The 26882-nt window shown below is 47.7% G+C and overlaps 1 protein-coding gene across 2 annotated transcripts in view; it reads right to left on the bottom strand.

The window, feature by feature from the left end:
* Positions 1-26882, bottom strand: part of GLIS1 (GLIS family zinc finger 1) — a 229394-nt gene that overhangs the window by 87086 nt on the left and 115426 nt on the right. For both annotated transcript variants that reach the window (XM_023258716.2, XM_023258715.2), the window contains exon 3: positions 3312-3489. In XM_023258716.2, coding sequence (XP_023114484.2) covers positions 3312-3489 — 178 coding nt within the window. The remainder of the gene's footprint in view (positions 1-3311; positions 3490-26882) is intronic.

Below are 26882 nucleotides of genomic sequence, written 5' to 3' on the forward strand. Positions count from 1 at the left end.
ATGTAATTTGATGACCATTACGTTTCCTGGCAGCTTCAATGTTGTGAGTATCAAGAACTCCAACTCTGTCTGTCATCCTGGTCCCTGGAAGGGAGCTGCTGAAATTGGGAAAACTAGTGTTTCTCGGGCAGAGGTTCAAGCGGAAAGGAGGGTGTCTTTGGATCTCATGGGGTTCATGCACCCTTTGGTTCAGGGGCTACAGCCTGGGCTAGGGGCCAGTGAGGTCACTCTGCAGGCTTTTCCCTCTGTGCTCTGTGATGCTGAGGACACGAGATGTTTCATAAACCAGGTCCCTGCCCTCGAGAAGCTTCCCTTCTCACAGGGGAGACCGAGGACCGGCTCTCATGGGAACACTTAAACTCTGCTAAGAGGCGGACAGAGTTCTGGCAAACATAAGCAATCAAGGGGGAGTTCTGAAGGCTGAGGCATGAAGGTGGGAAAGTGTGCAGCCCACGGGTCCCAAAGCCAGGAGGCCAACGTGATGGGTGGGCAGGCAGCAGCCAGATCACAGGGCGCCTTCCCACACTACTGGTGGCCTGTGCACTCTGTGTTCCTATCCTCACCTTACAGGTAAGGCAACAAGGCCCAGAAAGAGTAGCATCCTGCCTGGGGTTACCCAGAAAGCCAGTGATGGGGCTAGACCTCAAACTGCATGTACGAATACATTCTCTTGACCACAGCAGTGGTGGGTAGTCATTTTTAGCACAGAAATGACAAAGTCAAGGTATCGCTGACATTACTTAATACTCTCATCACTTGCTGGGTGACCTCAGGCTGGTTTTGTGGCCTCTCTAACCTCAATTTCCCCACCCTCTGGCAGACGAGAATTGAGTGAGCTAATAACATGAAGAGTGCTTGGCCTAGTGTGTGGCACATAGCAAGTACTCCAGGATTGTCACTCATTAGCAGTGAGGATTAAATGAGAGATGTGCACAAGCACATTAGAGGCACTCAGAAAGCAGAAGCCATTTTTATTAGTATTAGAAAGCTGGGCCCGGGTGCCTGGGTGGCTCAATCGGTTAAGCATCCAACTTCGGCTCAGGTCATGATCTCGTGGCTCGTGAGTTCAAGCCCCGCATCAGGCTCCGTGCTGATAGCTAAGAGCCTGGAGCCTGCTTTGGATTCTGTGTCTCCCTCTCTTTCTGCCCCTCCCCCACTCACATTCTGTCTCTTTCAAAAATAAAATAAAAACATTAAAAAATTAAGAAAGCAAAAAGAAAGAAAGAAAGCAAGCAAGCAAGCAAACAAGCAATCTGGGCTGGAGGCAAGAAGGCCTCCCAGAACCCAGGCAGTGGGTCAAGGAGCCAGAGCACAGGAAGGGGGCAGTACGAAGGGAGGGGAGGGGTCCCTAACATAAGGCAGTCCAATGGGAGGGAGAAGGGAGAGGATCCAACTGGATGTGGGACAGGGGCTAGAGCCCTCTGTTGCTTCAGGAAAATGAGGGGGTATGATGCTGTCACATCAGCAGAAGAAATGGCAGCCCCTCAGATCAATGCGTATGTGGGGTTCTAGGTACAGGCTCTAAATCGTCAAAATGACACTCAAAATGACAAATATTTTGGATCATCTGTATCAAAATAAATAAAAGAAAAATCCCACCTGCTTTAGCTTTCCCTAAGTTAGCATGGCTTCTACCCTGAGATAGGAAGAACTTCCCTAGATAAACCAGATGCTGCTGGGGGGAGCGTCAGTGAATAATCAAGCAGATAAACGCACTGGCCTGTCACTGACCAACACGCGGCTCGAAGTCGAAAAGATGCTTGCTCCTTCTTACGTACTCAGTCGCGTCCCTCCAAAAATCCCATGCTGAAATCCTAACCCCCAGTGGGATGGTCTTTGAAGCCAGGGCCTTTGGGGAGGGAAATGAGGTTAAATGAGGTTGTAAGAGTGAGGCCCTAATCCAATATGATTGGCATCCTTAGAAGACGAAGGGCGTGCAAGCAAAGGAAAGGCCATGTGAGGAAGGTGGCCGTCTGCAAGTCAAGGAGAGAAGCCTGAGGGGACACCATGACCTCAGACTTCCAGCCTCCACCACTGTGAGAAATACACTTCTGTTGTTTTAACAACCCAGGCTGTGATCTTTTGCTAGGGCAGCCCAAGCAGACTAACACACTCCTAGAAATCAGAAGTCTCACTAATACCAATGAAGGCCACAGGGATTCTATGTGCTAAAAAAAAAAAAAAAAAAAAAAAGGCTCCGTGTGGAAGAATAAGCATCCTGCTATTTAGTAATACCTCTCACCTGAAGCTCTTACTGGACCGTCAACGCCACTGAGGAGCTCTCTGCTTCTTTTTTTTTTTTTTTAATTTTTTTTTTAACGTTTATTTATTTTTGAGACAGAGAGAGACAGAGCATGAACGGGGGAGGGTCAGAGAGAGAGGGAGACACAGAATCGGAAACAGGCTCCAGGCTCTGAGCGGTCAGCACAGAGCCCGACGCGGGGCTTGAACTCACGGACTGCAAGATGATGACCTGAGCCGAAGTCGGCCGCTTAACCGACTGAGCCACCCAGGCGCCCCTCTGCTTCTTTTGCCAAGGCATCTCCAGCATCCTACAGTGCCCGGCGCACAGCACATAATAAATGATAAGAGAATGAATTGCGAACAGGCAACTGGGCCAGGTTTTAGCATCTCTTATCTGTGAGGCAGGCCTCGGCCAGCATGCCCAGGCGGGGAGGTGCAGGCCCTGGGGCTGAGCTATGGGAACAGCGGCCTGCCGGCGGTTGACCTCTGCGTGTCAGAGGTCACAAACCAGAGGGCACAGAGGCACCGCTGGGACCCCAGGAGGCAGATTCCAGCCTAATACGCAATCTGATAGAACATCTGTCCACAAGTGGACATCACTGGAGATGTGCAAGCACTGAATGAAGGTCACCTGGCAGGAGGGCTCTGCGAGGTATGGCCTCCTGGGGCAGGAGATGGCCCCAGGCGGAGGAGCCCCTCCCTCCAGGAGTAGTCCAGGGTTTGACAGCACAGTGCACACAAACCCTGAGCTGGGTTTTCCATCCCCATCCCACCATGCATCATCCTCTTCTGAAATTACTGATTCTCTGTGAAAAGCCACCTCGGCTTCCGCAATGGGGAAAGACACCCCAAGAAAACCATCTCCGTCTCTCATGAGGCAACGTGACGCAAGAGGTTCAAGGCCTAGACCAGGCAGCCACCACTGTGCTACCGGGCTTTGGCTGGTCCCCGGCCCTCCCGTGCGACAGTTCCCCTGCGTATCCCACAACCGGGCAGACCAGGTGAGGTCCTTGACCTTCAGGAAGTGTCTGCAGAAGGCAGCTGATGGGCGAGGATAGAGCACCTACCTGCTAGGGTGGGGGAAGTGCAGGAGCCTCTCGCAGGCTGGGGGGTGGCCCCGGGGTGGTGGGGTGCCCGCGGGGAGGAAAAGGCCCTGGCGGCAGGTGGGGCCGGGGCCTTCCGCAAGGTCCAGGTCCAGCAGGCTCTTCTCCGAGCCTGGCGTGCAGTGGCCGTAGCTCCCGTTCACTGTGCAAAGAAAGACAGGAAGAGGAGACAACGTGAGTGGAGATAGCATGCAGAGGGGTGCAGGGAGAGGGCAGTCTCCGGGGCACAGCGTGGGACAGAGCACACTAACTGAACCTCTGCTGCATTCAAAGCACTGGGGATCCCTTATTTAATTTCCATAATCAGCAGCAGGATCGGGAATAAAATCCCCAATACTTAGATGCGGATGCTGAGCTCCAGTAGTCGAAGGACCCTGACACAAGCGCTGAGCCCTGACGATGTACCAACACCCTGCCAGGTGCAGGAAACAGTGGCAAACCAGGCAGACGAGCTCCTGCCTCCTGGAACGTAACCATCTATGACCCTCACGCTGGTCACCGAGCGCTCATGCGACAAGGTGCACGGATGCATGCTGGGGCTGCGCTGCCGGGCAGGCCGGGTGAGCAGCTCTGATGTCCGTACGTCCCGGAGCAGGTGCTCGCTCAACAGCATCTGTTCTTGTTCTCACCAAAACTCAATCTACGTTATTCCCCAAACTGCACCACGTCACGATTCTCCACGGTTCTTTGACAGCCTAACTGTCACATGCCCCGCCTTGCCCAGCTACTGGGTTTTTATGAAGACTAATTGAGGGAGAAGATATGAAAACCCTGAAAAAAAAAAAACTGTACACAGTGTAACAAAACTGTTAGGCGGTTGTTAGAAGCTACTTCCTCTCTCTGGGCCTCAGCGTTCTCTTCTACAGCACGAGGAGAGTTAATCTGGAAGCTATGTTCTCAGTCTTTCTGTCCTGTCACCTGGCAGCCATAACCCTAAGGAGGACAAGACACGGCCTTTGGGGCCTGATGGACCTCGGGGTGAGCCCCGACCGCCCCTAACCAAGTCTGTGCCTTGGACACATCCCTCCCCGAGGCTGACCCTCCGCTCCCTGGTGTAAAATGAAGACAGGGCGCCAGCTCTCCAGAGATGGCCGTGAGGTTTTGAGAGCTGAGGTGCAAAGCCCCCAGCACAGTGCTGGCACCTAGTGGGTGAGCTCCAGGAATGGAAATTGTTCTCATTGTCAAACAGCACTCTGAAAAGCATGAAGTGTCCTACAGGCATTATTCTTTTTTATTTAATGTTTTATTTATTTTTGAGAGAAAGAGACAGAATACTGGCAGGGGTGGGACAGAGGGAGGGAGACACAGAATCCGAAGCAGGCTCCAGGCTCCGAGCTGTCGGCACAGAGCTCGATGCGGGGCTCGAACTCACGAGCCGTGAGATCGTGACCTGAGTCGAAGTCGGACGCTTAACCGGCTGAGCCACCCAGGCGCCCCTATGATAAAGCATTATTAACAGGCCCAGGTATTTGTCCAGTACGGTCAACTCTGAGCAAGACAAGCCGTTAAGATGAGCAGGGAGCTGCCCCCAGGTCCTGATTTTAGCCGCCGAGACTGAGGATGAGGAGAGGCACAGCGGAAGCAGAGGCTCAGGGAACTTATGTCACTTGCCCGAGATCACACAGCTAGTAAGAGTCTGGGCTGGATCTCTGGCTCAGGTCTGTCGCACCCAAACCCCAATTCTGAATCGCTACGTGACAAAAAGTAGCCTCTTAGACAAAAATGCAACCCCATCCTCAAGGATCCACCTCACCCAACCCTAATCCTCGCCCAACCCGAAGGGGGTTGGAGCCTGCGTGCTGACTTGCCGAGTGCCCACAGCTCTGACAGGTTCCAGGCATCCACCTGCCAAGCACACTGCAGTTTGCAGCCCGGAAGCAATGCTCCCAGGGCCGAGGAGGGGCTCAGCTGAGCCTCTGCATTCCCAAGCACAGGCGAGCCTGCTGGAGAGGGCACGCATGAAGATTTGCTCAGAAGCGCCTGTCACCTTCCCTGGGCTCATTCCTGCTGCGAGGAACGCTCACTCCCGCTGGCTCCGGCTGCTGCTGGGCCAGCCGCTCACAAGCCTATTTTTTAATAACTTGGTTGTTTTTTAATTAAAAAGAAATCCCTGGTAACAAATGTGAATGGCCTGAGTTAATGAGAGCAGGCTGCCGCTCGTTTAGCCCCAGCTCTGCTTGGCGGTCTCTCCCTTTTCCAAATCGTTTCTGCATGCGATTTTATTGTCCCATTGAGGCAGACCCTGGGCCTGGGCCTCAGAAAACTGTGGATAATTTTATGACCATTAATAGCATTTGGAGCAAAGAAAGCTTAATCATCACACGGGGCTGTTTTGCCAGGGTCTTTCTCCCAGTCTTTGGGTTGGGGAGGTGGTTCTGAGCTTCCTCCAAAAACCCACCAGACCCACTGGGGGCCTCTGGGTTGCTTATCCTCCCTTCACTTAAGGAGGATGTGTGGAGCGATGGAAGGTGGGCCCCCAGAAAGGCGCCGGGGAGCCCAGCGCTTATCAAGCCCCTCCTAGGCATGAGGCACATGGTTCCCTTCAAGTGTCCGTCCCTGTGTGGCGGACTCATTCGAGCCATTTTTCAGATGAGAAAAACTGAGGTTTGGAGAGACTAAGTGCCCCTGACCAGGCTCGGGAATAAGAGGTGGGGGTCACAATTCAAACCCAGATCTCTCAGACTTCAAAGCTTGAGTTCGGTCCTGCTGCTTCTCAGCCAACCGATGAACAACTGGGGACCCCCAAACAGGCATCCCCATCTTTGACTCCAATGAAGATCATGTTGGGGGGGGGGTCTTGTGGGAAGTCAAAGTACAACCATTCCAATGGCTCCTGAATTTCAGTCTTTGTCACAGGATAGGACCACTCCATCTACAGACAAGCACATGAAGGCTCAGAGAGGTCTAGTGGTTTACCCAAAGTCACACAGGGAGTAAAGGGCATTGCTGAGATGCAAACCCATCACCTCCGTGGGAAAAAACAGTTATTACCCGACAAATAATTAAGGCCCGTTGGCTTCTTCTCCACTGGATATGTAAGATGTCTTCCTACAATAAACAAAGAAGCCGGCTCTTGGAGGGAGGAAAGAAGGAGCCCCTCAGGTCACAGTTTGGCACTGTTTAGGGCTCCAAGCCCATCCAAGCTTGTCTTGTGTGACCCTCACAACACTCTGGATAAATGCATCAGCCTCCCTAACTCACAGAGGGAGGGGAGCATCAGAGCTGGCAAGCGACTGTCCCAGGTCTCGTGGCAACTGCTGGCACAGTCGGGGCCCAAACCCAGGTCTCCCAAAGCCCATGCCAGACCCTTCCCTGGGCCACCTGCTTTCTCAAAGGCTGGAAATTAAACCATAGACTATAATGTGTGTCCCAGAGATGCTGTTACCACTGCCCACCACGGGTCCCAGTCAGCCAGGGGGCCTCCCACTGCCCTCCCACCTACTGGTATCTTGCTTCTCCGTCCCCAAAGGCGTCCCAAGAACCACCCCTGCTCACTCTTCATCTCCAGGGAGCAAGGGCAATCTTTTCCTGCACAGGCAGGGGAATGAGAAGGGCACATTGGCCCTGCTGCCCTGAGGCAGGCTGGGGGAGGGAGGTGCCCTGGGAAGGGCTGTGCCCGCAGCCATGTCTCTCTCTGTGCCACTGGAGCCAAGAGCAGATCCTGGACCTGGTTTCCATGTAATTGAAGCTTCACTGGAGACTTGGAGGGTGAGGAAGTCCTATGTTCGCTTTTATAAGTTAGTGAGAAATTCTAGAATGTTAGGGCTGGAACGGACTGCCCACTCATTTAATGAACAGATGAAGAAATTGAGGCTCAGAGAAGAAAAGGACCTGCCTTGGTCAGACAGCAAATCCACAGCACAGCCTGGATGGCACCCCCGGGACTAGGTAAGGGTTTGGTTTAGTTTCCTCTTTAAGTCTCTGTTTTCTCATCTGTAAAATGGTGCTAACAGCTACTCACAAGGTTGTGAGGACAATCACACGAGATTATGGACACAATGCCTTTGGCATGGCGCCTAGCGCACAGCACTTGAAGAGAAATGAGGATGATAACGATAATCATTTTCTTCTCCTATTTATCCATGAGGGAGGCAAAGCCCCTGTATTCTAGCCCCAGAATGTCAGGTCTGGCTAACCCTGAGGCCAGACTCAGGACAAGTCTCCAAGACTCAAGGGTCACCAAATGCAGGACCGGGCAGCCTGAATGAGGTCACAGCCAGCAAATCTGAAGCAAATGACTCCAGTTACACACCAGAGAGTTTTGCAAATTACCGTAATGACTTGGCTATAAAGTGGTACCACATATAAGGTGACTCCCCACAAGAATTTTAATTTATGCTTAAACCTGCCAAGTCTGCACAAGAAGAACAATGATGCATTCAGCATCTCAGGCCCAGATGCCACCTCCTTGCGGTCCCAGGAGCAGCCAGCAGCTGGGTCTAGGAAGGCCTGCACAATGACTGTTCCTCGTTCACCAACAAGCAGAGTTTTAGTGTCCACCAGGTGCCAGGCTGGCGACAGGGTACCACACTTCACAGTATAGAAAACATTTTGCAGCCATCACCTATGACCTTCACCACAACCGTCAAGAGTTGGCTGGGCAGGCTCAGAGGGGGCAAGCAATTTGCCTAAGCTCACACAGCAAGTGCAGGGCTCAGACATACACTGAATCTTCTGACTCAGCTATCTAGTCTAGCAAACATTTTTACTCTAACAAATGTTTTCTAAAAAAGGGCAAAGCAGCAAATATTGTAGGTTTTGCAGGTCACAGTCTGCCACAACTACTCAACAGTGAAAAGCAGCCACAGACAATATGTGAATGAATGAATGGGGCTTTGTTTCAATAAAATTTTATCTAGAAAAACAGCTCATTGATTCTGGGGCTGTAATCTGCCAACCCCTGAGCTCATGCAGCATTTAGAGGTAGGGTTTTTGCAGTTAGAAAGACAGAGATTCAAAATATGAAACCATCGCACCTTCTTGCATCTGTAATACGGGGAGATTTTTAGAAGGTGGAGTTGATGTGAAAACCCCTGGAAAATACTGAATGCAGGGCTGGCCCCTTGCAGGCATTCAATAAATGAAGTCCCTTTGGCCTGGATGGGGGGCCCTCACAGCCTGGGCTCATCCCTCCACTTGGGCGTTACCTTGCACTCCCATAGTGCTTTGCTGCTATGCTGCACACATCCTCACCCACCCAGTGAGGACAGCCTGACACCTCCCAAACTCCTCTGGGCCCTCAGAGCTTGGGAGTAGTGCATCTCCTTCCAGGATATTCCCTGCCCTCCGAGCTCCCCTACCTCAGCTCACAGCAGTCTCTGTGAACAGCTACCATTCAAGGTGTACTTTATGCACACCCAGCGCATGCCAAGTACTTGAAATATTTTATTTCTAAATCCCCACCATGTCACCACAAAATCAAGATTACACCACTCTGTACTACCACACTGATGCTTTTAAGTGCAGTTAGAACCCTGCCTCCCCCACAAGTCTATAAAAACCTTCGGGACAAGAGTTGTGGAGCCCCAGAGATGCTAAATGTCAATGCCTCCTGAGACATGATTTTGTCCAACTTACTTCACATACAGAAAACATGAACCTAGATGAAGGACAGGCTTATCTTGGTCACACAGTAAGGTTCTTTAGACACCAAGGCCCCCTTGGAGATATTCCCCTCATTCCTAGCACACGGCTGGACCCGCAGGAGGTGCCTGGAAACCCTGGGAAGGTGGGTGGCTGGAAGGACTGTCACTGTCACTTGTTTTTGTGACACATCCACCCAGATTGAAGCCCTGGCCCTACCCTGAATTTTCTGGTTATGTGACCCTAGATGACCTACCTCACCCTTCCGAGCCCCAGTTTCTTCATACGTAAAACAGGGATAAGAATCCCAGCTCCAGAAAAAGGCAGTGAGGAGTAAATGAGTTAATGTATTTAGAGGCACGGTGGGTGCAGCACCCTAGAAAAGGTCCCTCTGTTTTACTTTCTTGACGGGCTGAGGAGACAGAGTAATCGCCTTCCAGGGTGACCTGTGTCTCTTGGGACAGAAATGCGTGTTCCCAAGTAGTGAGCACTAATGGCCAAAGAAGGGTAACTTCAGGCTAATGGGGTCCTGAGTCTGAGCCTGGGCTCTGCAGGCTCGGTCAGGGTAGAGCAGGGCCCTGGCCCCCTCTCTGAGCCTCAGCTTTCCCCTCTGAGTAGTGGGAGTGCCAGGCCGGGGCAGGAGGAACACTAGAGATCCCACAGAGTGGGAGACAAGAGCTCCACTTCACAGGCCCAGGAAGGGCGAGTGGTTCTCTCAGGACACACAGCAGAAGCAGGGCCCGCACTGCCACCCTGCAGGACCCCTTTGGCCTCACCAGGCTGCACCGTCCCCTCCCTCTCCTCACCAAACCCAAAGGTCTGGCAAACAGCAGGAGGTGGGGGCTTCTGAAAGAGGGGAAGCAGGAAGGCACACAGCCAGATTCGTTCTCATGTCCACAGACCAGGTGGGATGAGCTAGCCAAGGCCCACTCACCCAGGCTGGAGCCACCTTGGGGCATTCACAGCCATCAGGGGGCCTGTAACCTTGTCAGGGCTTCTGGAGCCGCAGAGCCTAATGCTCAAGGCCTCACACCGGGCTTATGGCTGCCCATCGTCTCTTATCCCACATCCCCCAAACTCTATAAACTCCCCCTTTAAAGCTAAGCTAGATTTATTTACGGGAACTCAGACTAGTGAAACCTGAGAAGTACTAGGCTCTTTCCATGCCAGAGTTACCAGTGCCATTTTCCAGAGCAAGAGTAACTGACTTGTCCAAGGTCACGCAGCTGGCAGAGGGTGGAGTCGGGAGATGCAAGCCCAGCTCTCTCGGACTTGGAAGGCAGGATTGGCCTGATGTTGTTGCCCATCATGAAGGGATTTAGAGGCAATGCAGTGATTGCTTCCCCAGTGTGTTAGTCCACTTGGGCTGCCATAACAAAACACCCCAGCCCGGCTGGCTTCAACGATAGACATTTATTTTCTCACAGTTCTGGAGGCAGGAAGTCTAAGATCAAGATTCCTGCTGATTTGGTATCTGGTGAGAGCTCTCTCCCTGGCTTGTAGATGGTGGTCTTCTCGCTATGTCTTCCGTATGGCCTTTCCTCAGTGTATGCAGAAAGAAAAGAGAAAGAGAAAGAAAAGAGAGAGGGAGGAGGAGAGGGCATGAAGGAGGGAGGGAGTGAATGCACATACCCTCTGGTATCTCTTCGTTTAAGGACACTAATTGTATTGGATCAGGCCCTACCCTTATGACCTCATTTACCCTGAATTACTTCCTTAGAGGCCCCATCTCCAATTACAGTCATACTGGGGGTTAGGCTTTCAACATATGGATTGGGGAAGCACAAACATCCAGTCCATTACACATAGTATTCATTCCTTAACACAGTCCCATATTTCCTATATCTATGGGGCTTGAGAAGGAGACTCAGTATAGATAGCATGTGGGATGCAGATTCTGGGGCCTAACTAGGTTTGAATCCTGGTTTTTCCATTTACTAGCTGTGACCTTGTCTGGGTCAAACTATTTAACATCTCTGTGCCGGTTTATGAAGTTGAAATGGGTTCCTATACCACACGTAAAATGCCTACGATAGATAGTACCCCTGGCACACAGTAGACGCCATGTGAGTGTTTGCCTCATTGTTTTCTCATTAACCCACTCCAGAGGGGGCAGTGGAAGCCTGAACCAATCAGCATGACGTTCTCTTGCCAGCCACAGTGCCACAGTGATTGGCACATAATACAAGTTGGTTTAACTAGAGTCCTGGAACTTCTGTTGACAACTGGGGAAAGAGCAGCCTCTCCTCCCTTACATGCAAGTGAGGAGGCGTGAGGCCCTGACAGCTAGGGGGAGCCATCTTGTCTTCCCACGGGAAGTTGGTTGGAAGGCAAGAACAATAAACCAAGAGACACTAAATCATAGCATTGGTGGCGCTAAGAACGTTTTGTGTGAAGAGTGAAGTTCCTATACAATTTTAAGCCTATCTCAAATGGGTTTTCTGTTACTTAAAACAAAAAGCATCCTTACTAATACAATATTCTTCTAGAAAATAATTCTTATCTACTGTGACTTTTGTTGTTGGGTAGTTCATTTATACCATTTACATTTAATGTAAGTAACTTATATTTTGCTTTAAATCTACAATCTTACTACTTGTGTTTTATTTGTCCCACCTACTCTATATTCTTTTTCTCTCTTGCATTCTTTCAGATCAGGGATTTTTTTTTATCATACCAGTTTCTTATCTCTATTAACTTGCTAAACACATTCTTTTATTATTAGTGGTTTTCTAGCAATTATAGTCTCCATCGTAGACTTATTGCATGCAGTCTAATACAGACTAGTATATTTACTATCTCCTGTAAAGTGCAAGAACCTCAGGACTCTACACACACACACACACACACACACACACACACACACACACACACTTTCTTTCTCTTGCTCTCTCGCTGAGTTATTCTTGTGTGTATTTTAATTCTACATATATTTTTAAACCTCACCAGATATTATCAATGTTTTATATAGTCTATATTTATTCAAATATTTTACCTTCTACTGATTCCATATGGGAGTCATTTTCTTTCTACATGAAGGTATTTAAAAAATTGTTAAGTCTGCTGACAAAGAATTCTCTCAACTTTTGTTTGTCTAAAAATATTCTTTTTTCCCCTTTACTTCTGAGTGATACTTTTGCTGGGTATAGAATTCTAGGTTGGCGGTCACCTTCTTTCAGTACATTACAGATTCATTCCACTGTCTTCTCGAGTTCATCATTTTTGCTGAAAAGTCATCTTTAAGTCTTTCAAGATACTACATTGCCCCCCATCTCTATTTTTAAAGTTTTCTCTTCATGTTTCATTCTCAACAGTTTGACTATGACTAAGATGTGCCTAGATGTGATTTTCTTTTATTTTAAGTTTATTTATTTATTTTGAGAGAGTGAGTTGGGGGGGGGGGCAAAGAGAGAGGACAGAGAGAATCCCAAGAAGGTTCTGCACTCTCAGCATGGAGCTTGTGTGGGGCTCCAACTCACAAACAGTGAGATCATTACCTGAGTCAAAATCAAAAGTCAGACGCTTAACCAACTGAGCCACCCAGGCACCCCTAGATGTGAATTTCTTTGTATTTATTCTGCTTGAAGTTCATAGGGCTTCTTAAATATGTGGCTTGATGTCTTCTGTCAGTTTTGGTAAATTGCTGGCCATTATCACTGTGGATATTACTTCTGTCCATTATCTTTCCTCTACATTCCTGGGGAAACAATGTATGTTAGACCTTCTCATCATGTTCTATAAACCTCTTATGCTCTCTTCTGTATTCCATCTTTTTAAACGCAAGCTTCAGTCTAGATATTGTCTACTAATCTATTTTCCAATCCATTAATCTTCTCTTTAGCCATATCTAATCTATTAAATCCACCTTTGAGTCCTTAAGCTTATTGTATCTTTTAATTTTCCAATTCATTGATTTTTACAGCTTTCAGATATATTGAAATTCTCCATTTCTCTATTTTCTCAAACATATTCATGACAGTTATTTTAAATGCTATGTCTGATAACCCCAAAATGTGGACTACCTGTGAATCTGTTTTTATCATGATTCTCCCCCTCTTGCTCCTGTTTCCTTGTATCCCAGATAATTTTTGACTAAATTCCCAATGTTGTGTATGAAATTTTTACAGGCCTCAGATGATGTTATCTTCCTAAGAGAGAATTTCCTTTTGTTTCTTAAAAAAAAATGTTTATTTATTTTGAGAGAGAGAGAGCGGGTAGGGAGGGAGTCTGTGTGAGCCAGGGGAGGGACAGAGAGAGAAGAGAGAGAAAGAATCCTAAGCAGGCTCCACACTGCCACAGAGCCTGACATAGGGCTCAATCTCATGAATCATAAGATCATGACCTGAGCCCAAATCAAGAGTCAGACACTTAAACAGCTAAGCACCGAGGTGCCCCTCTTTTGCTTTTTATAAGTAGTTAAAAGAGGGGAAGATCGTCTTTATCCACTTTAGGTTTTAGCTGCTTTAAAGCTGGGCTTAAGTCTTTGTAAAAGTAGCTCTATGTCTTACTCATCCTTTCTCCTAGGATGCTGCCCTTCAGGGGTCCCAATTAAAAGCTTGGGAGGCCAGGGCTCCTCTTCCTTGGTTGACACTAAACTTCAGTATGTGTCTTCCTAGAACTTGAAGCTGTTGAAAGCTCTGCTTAGCTTCTCAACCTCTTAACTGCCATACTCTGTTGATTTCTCAGCCACTTAGCCTGAGCCACTTAAGAACCAACAAATATTTTGAAAGGAAAAGCAACACACTGAATGTTAGGCTTGCATTTTGCCACTTCCTGTCTCCATGGAATCTTGGCCCTTCCAGAACTGCCTATCTTGGTAACCCTAAACTCCAATTTTTGTCTCTCCAGCAAAGTAAGGTTGTAGAAAGCTGTTCAGCTCTCTCTTAGTCCTACACTACTTGCAAATTGGCAAATACCTGAAAGGAAGAAGTGGTACAGAGTGTCAAATCCACATCAGTGCGTTTCTTTTCTCTTCAGAATGTTGGTTTCTCAAGCCCTGGATGTCTTGGTAGTCCTCTGATGTCTTTAAACAGTTGGTTTTTATATTTTATACAAACTTACTTGGTATAGCCAAATGTAAAAAGCCCCTTCCAGCAAATAATTTTAATGACTGTCTAGTATTCCATCATATGGTTGTACATACTTTATTTAACCTAGCCTCCAGAATTGGGATTAAGACTGTTTAGAAAAGTTTAAAGCTAGAAACCATCATGTAATGAATGTCCTTATAGACCTGTCTTCATGTCCGTCCATATTTACAGCCTTAAGATAAATTCCTAGATGTGGGATGGCTGAATCAAAAGACATGCAAAATTTTAAGAATTTAGCTACCTGCAATTCAAATTGCTCTCCAAAAGGAATATGAATATATCATTTGATACCATCAGCAGTATAGGAAAATACCTGTTTCCCTGTACCCTCGCCAGTCTGGTATTCTTGTTAAAACAAACAAACAAATCTCTTAATTTACCAGTTCAGGGTTGTTTATAACAGAAAAGAGTAGGAGACAGCCTGTATATCTAATAATACAACAATTATTAGGTAAACTACAGTAAGGTTCTTCAGAAATTTCACGTGGCCATTAAATCTGATACAGTAAAATCTCACCATAATGCAATAGCGTGGCGCAAAAACTATAATTAATTAGAAGTACAGAGTTATATTATTACATAATTTAAAAATTATACTTTTGGTGGTTTTCCAGCTAATATGTGGGAAAAAAGTTCTTAGTTATTAGATATGTTGGGAATAGCCCATTTACCACAAAATACACAGCACACAAGGAACTGAGAAAGTCTCATGTGGTTGTGAGGCGGTCAGTTCCTAAGACCAGCATGCCTTGCAAGCGCCAGAGAAATGAACAATCTCACAGCCCCATTTGTGAAGAGAAGGGATGGAGGGCAGAGGCAATGGCCAATCATGTTTTATATGAATTTGCCTCATCACGAGGCATCTGATAGGTTTTGCTGGATTTATCAAAGGCTTTAATTAGAAGGGAAAATATTTATGAGAAGTATATTCAATGGAAAGGGCAGGATTCAAAATTCCATAGACATGAAAATAACCTGGGTTGTAAAAAAAATGCAAAATTTCCTTTAATATCAAATGCAAAATGTACATCAAATGCTATTAATTCCTTCACCCACTTAACACATGTACACTAAATGCCTATGTGCCAGGACCAGGCACTAGGCACCAGAAATGCAGTGTTCTAGGTACCAGTCACCAGGAATGCAGGGATGAATGAGGAAGATAAATCCCTATTCTCACAGTGTTTTCATTCTGCTAAGAGAGAAGAAGACAATTTCAAATGCAAACACACAAATATATCCTACGATATCAGGTAGAGATAAACGTTGTGAATTAAAATAGGGGTAAGAAGCTAGAAAGTAGAGATGGAGATGGTCAGGACAGGTGTCTCTGAGGGGTCTGCACAGAAACTTAAGAGAAGGAAAGAGCCAGGTGGAACCAGGAGGAAGAGCATTCCCACAGAGAGAGCAGCAAGTACAAAGGCCCTGAGGTAGGAGTGTTCTCCAGAGTAGGAACACAAGAAGTCCAGGGGTGGCTGTAGCCCATCGAGCAGGGGTGAAAGGGGCAGGTGATGAGCAAGCTGGACCTGACTGGCAGGGTCTTGGGAAGGTCCTGGTGAGGATCTGGGTTCTACCCTGATGCATCAGGAAGCCATCAGAGGGGGAAAGCAGGAGCAACCAGATCTCACCTATGGCGTGGGATCACATCTGAGTTTTGTGTTGAAAATAGACCTTAGAAGGAAAAGAGTAGATGATGCAGGGAGAGCGGTGGCTTCATCATAGGAATGTTTTCTAAACTCGCCATTCCTTTGGGAGGTGAGGGAACTGTCCCAATTGCTGACTGTAATGGTGTTGCACTCCTGACGTAATGACTATGCATTTGTCAAAACTCATGGAACTGTTCACACTCACACGTGATGTGAATTTTATCTTACACAAATTTTAAAATAATGTCTTTTGAAAATCTCTGTATTACACATTCCAAAATATTTTCTATTATTTTAATAAAAATCTCTGCCAAAATCCATCCTTGAGTATAGACCCAAGATGGAGTTGGCTGTCCCTAACATGGCACAGACCATCTTCCAGCATACCCTTCCCTCCCAGCCCACCACAAGCACTTCCGGGGCAGGGTACATGTGAGCACGCCCAGACATCAGCCTGGGGGACCTCTGGGTACCTGTCCTTTTAATGGCTTACAGAAGAGAACAGCCCTAAAGGACATAGGCATGTTCACATGAGGTAAGGGAACTGATTCGAAAGATGCGCTGCCCAGTACGTCCTCAGGACTCAGGGCTTCCTCTCCTCAAGAGGAGCCTCTGCCCTCCCCCTGCTGTCTCACAGCCCCCTAGCCTGTCCTCCTCCCCACCCCCTCCTCCTACTCCTCCCCTCCCCCTCCCAGCTCCATCCTTGGGAAAGGCTGAAAGGCTGCACCCACATTGGTTGTAAATGACTGCTAGTGTGCTCCCCCCACTCCCCAGGAGTGACTGAGATTCCAGGCTGAGTGGGGAGGGAACCCAGGGGCTGGCTGAAGAAAGCATTATGTGTATTTAGCGTATGTAAATATATTGGGGGGGGGCGGCGGAGGGCTAATAAACTGGTCTCTCTTAAAATTCTGTTTCTACACTTTCTCATGCTGAGCCATCAAGATTCCAAAATTTAAAATGAGAAATTTCCATGCATCTGGGATTCTAAAATTCCACAGTTCTCTCCTTCTGAGATGATGCATTTTTAGAAAGCTAAGCATTTCAATTACTACGGTTCTAAGATTCTGTGATGTCACAGATGAGACATGAGGAGATTCTCTGGTTCTGGGATTGTAAAATCCCACATGTCTCTAATCAGAAGTCCTGCCACTACCTAGAGTGCCCGAGCCCACGCACGACCCTGGCTGGTCCAAATCATCAGGGAGCAAAAGTGATGATCACCAAGAACCACTTTTTATCCAAGCCCCAAACAGCCCAAGAGTCATAGGATGACAAGAAATTCAGAGGAAATGACTGTTGAATCTATAAAAACTTCTCAAAGACAAACATATTCCATCTGTCTTTTTTTTTTTCAGTAAATACAGGACCATAAATGTTTATGTGAGGCATATATTTATTATTTCATGCTTGACTTAAAAAAAGAAAAAAACCTCTTTCCCTTTAAATCAGGCTAATTAACCTCTATGTTCATGCTGGCTCTTCCCCCTAACGGATGAAATATTCCCCCAAAGTGCTCAAAAGTATATGAAACAAGAAGAAAGACATAACAATAGGGAGAAATGCCCAGCTCCAGGCAGCTGGCGGAATGTGGGGTAGGATGTGAGATGCCAGCTAGTTAAAATCCCCATCCTCCCTCTCCGGTCTCCCTGGGAAGGATCAGTTGTTTTGACTGAGAAAATACCACCACCTGCAGGAAGACACCTCGACCTCCAGGAAAGGGTGCATCTTGGGATGCAGCCCAGAGCAGGCAGAGGGAACCTTTCCTCATCCCTCAGAGAGAATCAGACTTTCAGACTCTGGAAAAGATGGTTTGTTTCGTATTAAGGCCACAAAAGGCTGGCAAAGCCTACTGAAGAAGTCATAGAAGTTGCTTTGGCTTCTGAAAAAAATCCCGACCTTGGTACCCCAGATCTGAATCCACACAGCTCCCAGGGCCTCTCCTCCAGGAAGCCTTTCTGCTCTCCTCCTCTGCCCTCGTCGAGGAACTACAGCCAGTGTTCCAGTCTGCACTGTCACCCACCAGGCCCAAGGGGCATCACTGCAACAGGGACTCTCCAGGGTGTATGTTCTACCCCAGGGAGCATGCTGAAAATCACTGGGGGAATTTCTGTTGGTCACAAGGACTGGAAGTCACTGTCATTTAGTGGGGAGGAGTCAGGGATGGGCCCCAAGGAGGGTCAGCTCTCCACTAACTTTTGTATATCTTTCCAGATACTTAAAAGAACTGTAAATGAGCCACCTCGTCACCTATGCCTAGAACATAGCTCCATCTTACATATAAACAGCTTTTTCATGGTCTTAACATATACTGAATTTTCCAGGAATGGAACTACCATGTACATTGAGGAAAGACTGGCTTGTGTTTTGTTTGGAACTTGCCCAGGAGTTGTTCACCATTTCAGAAAATCACGTCACCCTCGGTCACTCAGCTTGTGATGTCTGTGTGTCTGTAGCTGGCCGGTTCGGGGATGCCGCACGCAGGTGCAGGCAGCTGACTACTTCATCCCGTCTCCTGGCGCGGTTGTGCCTCAGCTTACGCGGGGAAATGCACGTTACTTGGGAGTTCCTTCCCTTTCGTTTCTTTTTTATAATACAATTGAAACATTATATGGAATTTTTAAGAATTATGGTGTAGGCGGGTTACATTATCTGTGAATTTCATTTTAGGAGAGTAAAGGAGGCAGGACAAGAAGGGCCCTGTTAGGAAAAGGAAGCGCTGATGTGAACCCCCGACCGCAGCCAACTCATTTTTCAGATGGGGAAAGCAAGGCCTCCTCCACAGTCGCATAGTGAGGGGAGTACCGGAGAGCCTTTTGGCCAAGTGTGTCTGATTCTACAGTGCTCAGACACACAGAGGGAGGGCCCATGTCTTGAGGTCTTTGAATCTCATGGTCCGTTTCTGGATTCAGGGACACAGAGAGAGCCCTGAACCCAGAAGGACCGTCAAGAAGGCAGGTGCATGGTTCCCAGGTGGGTCCCCAGGGAAGGGGCCTGGGGACACAAGGTGGGCTGTGCCACGTTGACTCTGGGAAGCCCCCAGAGAGGCAGGCCACAGAAGGGGCTCCGGCAGGTGCAGTCCCCGGCACTGGCTGATCAGCAGCGGCTGGGGGGTTGAGACTGAGCTCACCTCTGCACCCCTTTCCTCCCCCACCCCAAACCTTCCCCACTCTCCTGCAATGTTCCCCAACTCAGCTCTCTTCTCTCCCTCAGCCCCCCATTCCCGCACTTAACCACTCTCAATCTCTGCCTCAGTTCAAACTGACACCTCTTTCACCTGGACGACAGTCTCCCCTCTTCCCCGAATGCAATCCCTGCACCCCACAGCAGCCAGGTGGTCTTTCCAAAGCACGAGAGTCTGACCAGTCCCCCCCTGCTCCTCACCCTCCAAGGCCCCCACAACCCATGAGATAGCTTCTGAATGTCTAAGCCAGGAAAACAAGACGGAGCACCTTCTGTTGGCCCCAGCCCCTCTCCTGCCGTTCCCAACATGCTCCCTGCTGCAGCTGAGGCCAGCTGCTCACAGACCTGGCCTGTTCTTTGTTCCTCTGAGTCCCTGCCATTCCCCCCACACCACGCATGCCCTCTGTGCCGCCACCCGCCCCGGCCCTGGGTCCCCGTCAGAGCTCCCCGTGCACCATGCAGTGTGGCTCAGGTGGAAACTTGAAGAAGAAATGTGGAAGCGAACACATCCACGAACGAGGCCTTGGATGACTCGTGAACCCCTGCTGCCAGGAAAGGCAGATCTAGAAAGGCAAGAGAGACAAGAAGCCTTTTCTCTAAGATTCAGCCCCTGGGGGTGGGCCGGCCAGGCGCAGACTCCGCTCCAGCCATTACAGCTTTACTGACCGAAACCCACGGATTCCCCTGAGAAGTGGGGGATGGAAACGCAGCGAACATATCCACAAACGTGTCTGAGGGTCTGGGAAGCAGCACCTAGCAGTGTTTTCATTCCAAACAGCAGCAGGCCTCTGTGAGGTGGTGGAAGTGTGGGTGGACACTGCCCTGGCCCAGCCCGGGCTCTGCTCCCAGCTGCACCGCCCGGACTTTGCAGGCTGCAAGGAAGAGGTTTCTAGGAAACGCAGCTGATGAGGGACAGCCCATTCGAGGATGCTCGTGGCTGCTGTGATTGCAGAAAAGTCTGCCCACGAGGTCACATTTCACCTCCGTGGGGAGGCAGGCAGGTTCTCATTAAAAGTAAACGCATCAATGGTGTATTTTGGTCCAGTGGCCCTCACGTTCAGTGCTGACCCCATATCTCACACTTGGGGTCAAGAGTCCGAGGAAAGGCCCCCTGGGCAGGGACGCCGAGCCTGGCATTCTAGGCTTCCCTGAAGACTCACTGCATGTCTTGAGCAGCTCCCAGCCCCTGGGCCTGTTTCCTTTCCTATAAAATAAAGGAAGTGCACTGGAGGTGCCCCTAAATGTTCGTGTTCTTTCTAGACCCACACAGCCATACTGAATTCCCTGTCAAAAGGCCTCACGACCCAGAGGAGGGGCTGGTCTTGGATAGGCCCCAGCCTCCCCTGCCCCAACCCAGGCCCTAGCACTTGGGGCTCCTCACTACCCAGGGGCCTGCCACCTCCCAAAGGAACCCAAGGCTTTCTCTGGAATGTGCTAAGAACAGCACCTATCCCTCCCCGACACTCCTACTCTGAGCCAGGCCTGGGTACTGGACGCTGAGATGAACCAGACTCTGGTGATGCCCTCAGGAGCCAGTCAGTGGTGAGTGACATGGACCTTTAAATACAGAAGAACATCAGGACGGATCAGTACCAGTACTGAAGTGCCCCCCATCCCCAAGGATGAGGTGGCATACCTGCGTACTCATCCTTTCTTCAGCGTCGTGGCCACTTCCTCCTGACCCTGCCTTGTGACTGGCTGCTCCCAGGAATGATGGGAGTCCCACTCCTGAGCCCTTACTGCGTGACATAAGTTATGTCCGCACCCGGTAGGGCAGAGTACTATGCTAAGTGGGTCACATGAGCCTCTCAATAGTCTTGCTAGATAGATCAGTTAGCCCATTTTATAGGTGAGGAAACCAAGGCCCGGAAAGGTGAAATGACTTCTCCCGAGTAACACACCTAGAAACAAGCCGACCTGGGACTTGATTCTAGACTTGGAATAACCCCTTAGCCAGGGTTATAGTGTTCATCCCATGCCCCACCCACAGGACAACCCACAGGCCCAGGGAGGCCATTCCCAGTGGGACCACAAACACACATCCTAAGAAGCATTACCTCAGTCATTCTGATGTTAAGATGCCAGGGCTAAAACAGGTTAAAAACTCTATTACAATGATCATCTAATCTCAGCCTTCTGTTTTACAGAAAAGAGAAACTGAGGCCCACAGAGAGCAAGGGGGCTTGTCCACGTTCACACAGACAGTGGCCAAGTCAGGATCAGACCCAGTTCTCTGCAGTCCCCATGAGGCACTCACTCCATGGTGCCTCACTTCTACCTCTTAATGGCGGCTGGAGGGGGTAACACTCTCCTTAGCCTCCTGGAAGAGATAAGATATTCATAGGCACAACTTGGTTTATGAGTGCGTCTCAAGGATTCTCCCATCAGTTCTGAAGGCAGAGGTCATCGTTAACCCTACTGGAGAGATGAAGAAACTAAGTCTGGGAGGCAATGAGGACCATGCCGGTAAACTGCCTGGGGTCACGCCCAGGCTCTCTCTAGGATGCCAGGCTGCTAGGCTGCTGGCTTTGACCATACGGCACCTCACGGTAACCTGTATGGCCCCACTGGGCCTCACCGAAGCCTATGGCTATCACTGACCTGTGCTTCTGATGCCAGCTCAGTGTCAGGGCATCATTTCTTCAGGCCAACCCTGACATTGCAGGGTACCACCTTATCGCAGGCAACTGTCTAGAGAAGAGTGGGGACAGAAAGGGGCAGGAGGGCCTGGGCTCAGGACGTGAGGTCCCCAAAGCCTGCCCGCTTCCTCCTCACCCTGCTTGGCTGCCAGGTTTTGCCGGGTGAGCCGTGGCAGCTCACTGCCAAGCACGGGGACCCTGTCAGCGGGCCGGCCATGAATGAGTGCAGTGTTTGGGAGCAGAGTCAACAAGATGGATGTTGTTTCGTTCCGGCTCCACGCACCGTAAACATTCTGTGGCAGACGCAGCGCCAGGTGGCTCGCTGGCTCACACCCGGCAGCTGGACCAGCCTGCAAAGGCCCATTAACATGGACATAAACAAGGAGGGCTGGGGGGGTGGAAGGCAGGGAGGCCTCTGGGGTCTGTCCCACTTTCAGAGACAACACAAAGGACACAAAGGAGCAGAAATCCAGGAGCCGGGCTGGAGGTGGAGGTGGCCGAGCGAGGAGGAATGAGGCCCCGCCTGGTTCTAATCCCAGCTCTGACGCTGATCCTCTGTGCAACCTTCCAGAAATCTCACACCTTATCCAGGCCTCGGTTTCCTCATCTGGAGAAACAGGAAAGGGCTTCACTGTCAGGTTGCAATGAGGCCCACAGAAATTCTTTCTGAATGAGCTGACTGCACCAGCAATTGCTTAAAAACAAGGACTGTATCTGATTCATTCTGACCAAGTGGTTAACAGCATGGGCTTTAGAGGCAGACAGACAACCTACCTGGTCTGGAATCCCCACTCTGCCACTCATCTGCCGGTGTGGTCATGGCCAGGTAACCCAAACTCTCTGAACCTCCCCCTCCCTTCACTGTAAAATGCAGACGATCATGCTTGTTGCACAGGTTTGCTGTAGGGGTCAAATGCCACAGGCACTTAGCCCAGGGCCCAGCACACAGTCAATGAAAGGTCACTCTCATTCTGTTAATTATTTGTAGCTCCCAAATCTCCTGGAGGAGGGTCTCACGATGAAGCGGGGCTGGCCAGGTCTTCTGGGATTCTCCCCTCCTGATCTAAGATGATCTTTGGATCCTGGACCAGGCGCTCAGCCTGCCAGGCGCCCGTGTGGGCCTCACAGCCTGGCCCCAGACATCAAGCCCCAGGCCCATGTGGGAGGCAGTCCAACTTGACGAACATCACTTCTCCAAGAGCCAGTTGGCCAAAAATCAACATGTCAAATGACCAATTTATCAAAAGCCAATTAGCCACAAATTACTTTGCCAAATGGCAATAATCCCAAATTACCCAAACAGTTACCCAAAACTTGTTTATTTTAACCATTTGTAACGATGACAATTTGTGTTGGAGGAGACGGTTTTAGTTTTAGTAAGTTTTCATTCTGTGTTCAGAGTAGCATTTTAAAAAGTATTAAATTGGTCAAAATCAAGGATCATAGATTGATTTAGTCTTCTTATTTAGTATTTATTCAGTTTATTTCATTATCAGAAATCAAGTACCATTGTTTGCTACAGGAAATCTTAAAGTTACACTGTGTAATAGGCTGAAGAGTGGCCCCCGAAAAGATAAGCCCACATCAAATCCCTGGAATGTGTGAACGTGATCTTGTTTGGAAATACCGTCTTTGCGGATGTAATGAAGTTAAGGGTCTTAAGATGGGAAGATCTTCCTGGATTATCCTGGGGGCCCTAAAGCCAATGGGAAGCATCCTCATGAGAGACACACGCAGGAGAGGAGACAATGTGTCCCCAAAGGCAGAGACTAGAGCAGTGCAACTACAGGTCAAGGAACGCCAACAGCCACAAGAAGCTGGAGGAGGCGAAGATCAGATTCTATCCGTTAGCCTCCAAAGCCAGCACCTTGATGCCAGACTCTTCCCGAAGGGTAAGAGAATAAATGTCTGTTGTTTTTAAGCTACAAAGTTTATGGTAATTTGCTACAGCAGCCTCAAGAATCTAATATACATATTTCTAAATCATTATTTTATGCCATTTCCTATTTTGCCAACTCTTTTCTTTTTAAGGGATTCTTTTGCTAACTTCTCAAGAAACCTAGTGACTTGAGTTTGTTTATCTCTGGCAATTAACACACAGCTGTGACAGGGCTGCGTACATGACTTCTTAGTTTATTTATTACTTTACCCATCGTTTAGGACTTTTTATGGCTTATAAATAACTTCTTACTTTTTTCTTTAAAATTTCATATTTATGGGTCACCTAGGTGGCTCGGTCGGTTGACTGTCTGACTCCTGATTTCGGCTCAGGTCATGACTTCAGGGTCATGGAATCCAGCCCTGCATCAGGCTCTGTGCTGAGCATGGAGCCTGCTTGAGATTCTCTCTCTCTCTCCCTCCCTCCCTCCCTTCCTCCCTCCCTCTCCCCCTCTCCCCCATCTGAATGCTCTCTCAAAAAAAAGAATAAATAAAATAAAATTTCATATTTATGGTTAAAGATATCAAGTTTGTTATCTATTATTTTAAAAAATCAGTGAATCAAATCCAGCGATATATAAAAAAGATAATTCATCATGACCAAGTAAAGTTTATCCTCAGAATGCAAGGTTTTAGATCAATCAACATAATTCACTAAATTAAAAAAATAAAGAAAAGCCATATGATCAGCTCAACAGATGCAAAAAAAAAAAAGCAATAAAGCAATACTTATTCATGATAAAAACTCTCAGCTTACTAGGAATAGAAAAGAATTTCCTCAATACAATAAAATAAAATCAATGATAAACTATAGCTAACATTATGCTTTATGGCAAAAAACAACAACAACAACAACACAAAAAACTGAATGTTTTTCCCTAAGATTGGAAACAAAGTAAGGATGTCCACATTCACTACTTCTCTTCAATATTTTATCAGAGGTCGTAGCTGGTGCAATTAGGCAAGGCATGAAAATAAGAAAATAAAGAGTCATAACTCTTTATTCCCAGATGACATGACTGTTTACATGGAAAGTCCTAAGTAATCTCCAAAATCAAAAACAGAGAAATAATAAATTAATTTAGCAATGTCACAGGACACAAGGCCAACATATAAAAATAAATTATAATTCTATATACTAGAGAAAATGAGGCAAAAATGGAATTTAAGGAATAATACCATATATAATAACATCAAAAAACATAAAATGCTTAGGAATAAGGTTAAAAAAAGTTGCATAAGACCCTTTACCCTGAAAATTACTAAATACTCCTGACAGAAAGTAAAAAAAGACCTAAATAGGGGAGCCTGGGTGGCGCAGTTGGCTAAGTGTCTGGCTTTGGCTCAGGTCATGATCTCACATTTCGTGAGCTTGAGCCCCGGGTCAGGCTCTGTGCTGACAGCTCAGAGTCTGGAGGCTGCTTTGGATTCTGTGTCTTCTTTTCTTTCTGCCCCTCTCCCGACTGCGCTTGGTCTCTCTCTCTCTCTCAAAAATAAATAAACATTAAAAAAAAAGAAGACCTAAATAAATGGGGAGAGATACCATGTTCATGGATGGAGGATTCAACATGGTTAAGATGTCAATTCTATCCAAATGGACTATAAACTTAATGCCATCTTAATAAAAATTCCCACAGGCTTTTTGGCAAAATTTGTCAAGTTGATTCCAAAATACTTCTGAAAATATTAAGGACCTAGAATAGCCAACAAATACTAAAAATGAAGAACAAAGTGAGAGAATTTAGACTATCTGATTTCAAGGTTTTTTATAAAACTACAGTAATCAAGACAGTGTGGTGGTGGTAGAAGAATAGACATATAGATCAATGGAACAAATAGAAAAGTCTATAGATAAACCCACACTACTATGAACAATTGATTTTTTTACCAAGGTGCCAAGACAAACCAATGAGAAAGAAGTCTTTTCAGTAAATGCTTCTGGAACAACTAAATAACTGCATGGAAAAGACAACCTTGACTCTTATCTGACATCATACCCAAAAATCAACTCACAGTACACCATCAATCTAAACATAAAGCTAAAGCCATAAAACTTTTAGAAGAGAGCATGACTTGGGACAGGCAAAGGTTTCTCAGAACACAAAAAGCAGAAAATATCTCAAAGAAAAAGTTGATACGTTGGACTGCTTCCAAGTTAAGAATCTTTGTTCTTAAAAGACACCACTGAGAAAATGAAAAGGCAAGACAGAAAATGTGAGAAAATATTCCCAACACATATATCTAACAAGACTTGTATCCAGAAGATACAAAGAACTTTTACAACTCAGTAACAGGACAGACAGTGCAACTGAAAAATGGACAAAGGACTTGAATAGACTCTGAAAGAAGATATGCACATGCCAATATGCACACGAGAAGGTGTAAAGATGCTCCACATTTTTAGTCACCAGGGAAATTAAAACGGGGAGACAGCCAGTGCTAGCAACCTTGGCTTGTTGGAAGGTTGGACCTGCACACCTACTGCTGGACTGTCTTCTTGTTGAACAGTTCTGAACAGAAAGCAAAATGTAAGCCCAGCTTCTGGCAGCTTCAGGTCTGCATCACATACCTGGTATTAAGCTTCTTTTTTTTTTTTTTTTAATATTTATTTATTTTTGAGAGAGAAAGAAGAGACAGAGCATGAACGGGAGAGGGGCAGAGAAAGAGGGAGACACAGAATCCGAAGCAGGCTCCAGGCTCCGAGCTATGAGCACAGAGCCCGAAGCGGGGCTCAAACTCATGAGCCGTGAGATCATGACCTGAGCTGAAGTCGGACGCTCAACCGACTGAGCCACCCCAGGCGCCCCTTAAGCTTCTTTTCCTGCTTCTGAGCAGGAAGGAGTCAGAAAAACCTTCCAGAGGAGATGACTCTCGAGCTAAATCCTGAAAGATTATTTTCCAGAAAGGGCAAGAAGACCATCAAAAGTGCATGGACCACCAACTAGCCAGAGATATGCAACGGCAGGAGGCATGTGGGGGTTTTGAGTGTTCAGAACTAGGACCAAGAAGCCCAGGAAGTAAGACGAGCAGGGCTGGGGCAGGTGGGGCCTGGTGGGCCACTCCAGTAACCTTGGACTTTATCCTCTATTATGACAGAGTCATAGATTTATCACTTGGCCCAGGTCTGGACCAAATCCCAATATGCACGCCACATTATTAGCCATTCATTCTTCATTTATTTAAGTATTCATTCAACAGACATTAACTGTGCACCTACTGTTAACATTCCTGTCTCCCTCATTCCCAGCCCACACTCTTTCTCTGGGAAATGCAGCCCCTACAGAGTAAGCTCCTACTATACGCCAGGAGCTGGGCCTGATGCTATTTAAGCAAAATCTTATTTAATCCTCGTGTTTTCTCCATTTTGTAGATGAAGAAATGAGAAGCTCAGATCAGAAACTGATTTAAACCTAGGCCTATCTGACTCCCAAACCCCTATTCAGATCAATCCATCCATCT

This window comes from Felis catus, chromosome C1 (assembly GCF_018350175.1).
Source record: "Felis catus isolate Fca126 chromosome C1, F.catus_Fca126_mat1.0, whole genome shotgun sequence".
Taxonomy (NCBI): domain Eukaryota; kingdom Metazoa; phylum Chordata; class Mammalia; order Carnivora; family Felidae; genus Felis; species Felis catus.